Source organism: Acanthamoeba castellanii (genome assembly GCF_000313135.1).
Source record: "Acanthamoeba castellanii str. Neff unplaced genomic scaffold scf7180000084770, whole genome shotgun sequence".
Classification (NCBI taxonomy): Eukaryota; Discosea; order Longamoebia; family Acanthamoebidae; genus Acanthamoeba; species Acanthamoeba castellanii.
This window is the reverse complement of record NW_004457532.1, coordinates 80,931-84,281: the sequence shown is the minus strand read 5'-3', so window position 1 is coordinate 84,281 and position 3,351 is coordinate 80,931. Positions and strand designations below refer to the sequence as shown.

The window sequence follows — 3,351 nt, the reverse complement described above, 5'->3', positions numbered from 1 at the left end:
AGAAAGAGCAGTCTGCGCTCGAGGTCATCGTCGCCAAGATCAGGGCCAATCTGGAGGAGCGTGCCCGTTTCAAGCAGAACCTCAGAGAGCTGGAGGAGCGCGGCAAGAACGACACCCACCTCTCGCAAAAGAAGCTGAAGAGCATTCACGAGTACGGACCTATCTATCCTCAACCGGTGTGTTGCGTGTTTGTCGCGCGTGTCGCGCTGTCGGGAGTGAAACCGCTAACACGCCCTCTCCCCGATTCTGCGCAGCTGGGAAACGAACCCCAACAGAGGAACCACTGGTGTGTTCACGCCGCCTCAGATCTCCAAGATGAGGGAAGAAGTGCGCACCATCCAGCACAACAAAAACGAGCGCAGCGTCATCAAGAAGAACGTCCAGAAGAAGCTCGACCTCAACATCGCCGCCTACCAGCAGTTCCAGCTGGAGATCGGCAAGGTCATCACATCGGCCCATCGCCGCCAGCTGTTGGAGCAGGAGGAGAAGATCCACCTGCTCCACATGGAAAAGAAGGACGTTTCGGGCGAGAAGGATCTCCTCCAGCGCGAGACCGAGCACCAGGCGGAGAAGATCGCCCAGTTGGAGGCCTTGCTCAAGGAGCAGTCCCTCCTCCTCAAAGGTAAGCGCCCGCGTGTCTAGTCTTTCTTACTCCCTTCTCCAGCGATCTCTCTTGTCTCTTGGGGTTCAATTTTTTGTCCACGCACGCGTGCTCTCATCATTCTTCTAGGACGGGGACTCATGTCGGAACAGCTCTCGCGCCAGTACACCTCCACCACCGGCGAGATCCTCTTCACTCCGCGAAGGCAGTCATCTCCCGGATCGGCCAGCATGGCGCGATACAGCCCCTTCACTCGCAACCGCACGCCGATGTCGCTCCCTCGAACGCGCCCCATCTTCGATGAGGAATCGGAGACCACCGACATGTTCCTACGGGCATCGCCGCGCGATAGCGAGGATTCGTCTGCGGGCGATGACGTGCAGGGTGTTGTTCGCGGTCTCGCTCGGGTCCAGCTTTCGCAGCAGCAGCAGAAGGAGCCCCAGAGCGACGACCTCGATGACCTCGAGCCCTTCGCCGAGCCCACCAAGGCCCAGCGACCTCAGCCGACCCACACTGCTGCTGGCGGTTCTGCTGCCCCGTTCGTTGCCAAGTCGCCGTTCCGCTCGCCCGCTCGTCGCCGTCCGCGTCGCCTGCGCTCGATTCTGAAGAAGCCGGCCGACGACAACGGGTCAGCTGCGAAGAAGATGGTTTCCTTCAGCGGAGTTCCTGACTCCAGCTCGCCTGTAGCAGGCCCTGTACGCGCTACCTCCCAGCTCTCCGTTCTCCCTCTCCCTCTGCTGGCCACCCCATCTTTTGAGCCGAGCTGAATGGCTGACCTTCCACACACAGGTGCGAGTGCCTGTGCGAATGCCTAAGTCGCCTGCACCGGACCGGGGCGCGGCTGCAGTACCGTTCTCGCCCCTTTCGGCGCCCGCCGAGCGCCATCTGCAGCCCACCTTCAGCTTGAACACGAGCGTCGACGAGGTACCTCAGCCTCCCAACCTTCCCCCTTCTCCTCCAACGCCCTTCTACCTGTTTCATCAGAGATCAGCGGCGTGGGCTAAGATTCGTTCTCTCTTTACTTCTCTTCAGGCACCGGCTTCAGAAGCCCCGAAGACGAGGCGAAAGAGGCCCACGTTGCCCACGCCGCAGGTTCCCCCAGTCGTCACAGCCCAGTCGCTTCTCGACCGAGTCGGCTCGAGCGCCGCCACCAAGGTGCGCCGACCGCGGCCTGTGGGCGAGGGGCTGTCGCGCGTGATGGCGCCCACCCAGGCCAGCCTCCAGCGAAGCAACAAGCGCAAGAGCCAGCAGGTGGACTCCATCACCATGTCCGCCCCGAGCGAGCACCGGCGACTCAGCAAAGAGCGGAAGACCGACAGCGCCAGCTCCACGAAGGAGAACACCGCGAACAACAGCCAACTCTCGGCCTCACGACTCGACATATCCGCGACCGCCGCCGCCCTCAAGAAGCCCAAGGCCTCTGCCCTCTCGAAGCCTCCCACTCGCGTTCCGCTCGTCTCGAGCTCCGAAGGCGTCAAGTCCGGCTGAAGACCCGGCCAAAGGAGAACCCCAGCAGCAACTGGGCAAGAGCGTGCATGTACAGTCTGTGGCTCGCGACCCAGGGCTAGCTGTGGTGGTGGTGGTCGTGGTGTGGTCGTGGTCGTGGTTGTGGTGTGAACCAGCGCCGCGACCGGAGAGAAGAAGAAGAAACACAGAAGGACGGCGAGGGTTGGCCCCTCACCGGTGTGTGGAAAACATGTACCACAAAAACCAAGGAATTTAAAAAAAGTTAAAAAAACATAAAAACATAAAACAAAACAAAACAACAAAGCTGGCGGCGAGAAGAAGATGCTGGGCCTTGTGCGCAGTGCGGCGGAGGAGGACCCGCGGCTGAAGCGGAAGGCAGAGTTTATGGCACGCACCGACGCGACTACGGCTACGGCGCTCGATTAGATCGCCTCCGGTCGACCCACTTCTCTCGTCTTCGCGGTATCCCCCCCCCCCATATCCATGCTCTCCGCTTCCTGCACTCTGCCGCCTGTTGTGGTCGCTCACACGGGCGGCACGCGGTTCGCGGCGGAGGTGCAGGGTCGGTGTATCTGGACCACGCCGGAGCCACGCTGTACTCGGAGCAGCAGCTGCGAGCAGTCACAGAGCACCTCGCGCAGACCCTCTACGGCAATCCTCGTACGCCCTATCTCCTCTTCATGCGCTGCCGCTCTCGCCTCTTGCCGGCACACGTTCGTTCGCCCAACCTCACATGGAGCACGCGCGTGTGTGTGTGGCGAGAGTAGACAGCCAGAGCCCGAGTAGTGCCAACGCCACCAAGATGGTGGCCGCGGTGCGGCAGCAGATATTGGATTTCTTCAACGCTTCGGCCAAGGACTACTCGGTGGTGTTCACCGGTGGCGCCACGGCTGGTCTTAAGCTGGTACATACATCCGCCTGCACGTCCACTCAGCGTACAGTTGCCTAGTGGGAGGTGCGACAGTGACCTGCAACGCGGTGTTACTTCCTGTCGTGACCACCAGGTGGGTGAGTGCTTCCCGTGGACTTCGGAGAGCGAGTTCCGCTACGCGCTCAAGTCTCACAACTCGGTGGTGGGCATTCGCGAGTAGGCTGCTCACTCATCTTGGCGGCTGAAGTGAGTACTTTCTTGTCTGACCACCGTGCATGCACGTCGTCAACGACAGGTATGCTCTGGAAAAGGGGGCCTCGTTCAAGGTGGTTGAAATGGAAGAGGAGGAGGAGGAATGGCGAAAGCATGGCGACACAGGCGACCGGGGAACGCAGGACAACAGCAGCGCGCG

The 3,351-nt window shown here is 61.1% G+C and overlaps 2 protein-coding genes and 1 pseudogene across 2 annotated transcripts in view; all 3 read left to right on the top strand.

The window, feature by feature from the left end:
- The window catches only part of ACA1_263040 (kinesin motor domain containing protein), a gene marked incomplete at both ends in the record, with an annotated part of 4,534 nt that extends 2,445 nt beyond the window's left edge, over window positions 1-2,089 (top strand). The window contains 7 exon segments of the mRNA XM_004341241.1: window positions 44-151; window positions 255-622; window positions 731-1,296; window positions 1,391-1,525; window positions 1,586-1,610; window positions 1,634-1,677; window positions 1,694-2,089. Coding sequence (XP_004341289.1) covers window positions 44-151; window positions 255-622; window positions 731-1,296; window positions 1,391-1,525; window positions 1,586-1,610; window positions 1,634-1,677; window positions 1,694-2,089 — 1,642 coding nt within the window.
- A 300-nt stretch (window positions 2,090-2,389) lies between these two features.
- Window positions 2,390-3,159, top strand: ACA1_263030 (annotated as a pseudogene).
- Window positions 3,160-3,294: 135 nt separating this feature from the next.
- Window positions 3,295-3,351, top strand: part of ACA1_263020 (Molybdenum cofactor sulfurase, putative) — a gene marked incomplete at both ends in the record, with an annotated part of 5,642 nt that continues 5,585 nt past the window's right edge. The window contains one exon of the mRNA XM_004341240.1: window positions 3,295-3,351. This exon is cut by the window's right edge and continues 6 nt beyond it. Coding sequence (XP_004341288.1) covers window positions 3,295-3,351 — 57 coding nt within the window.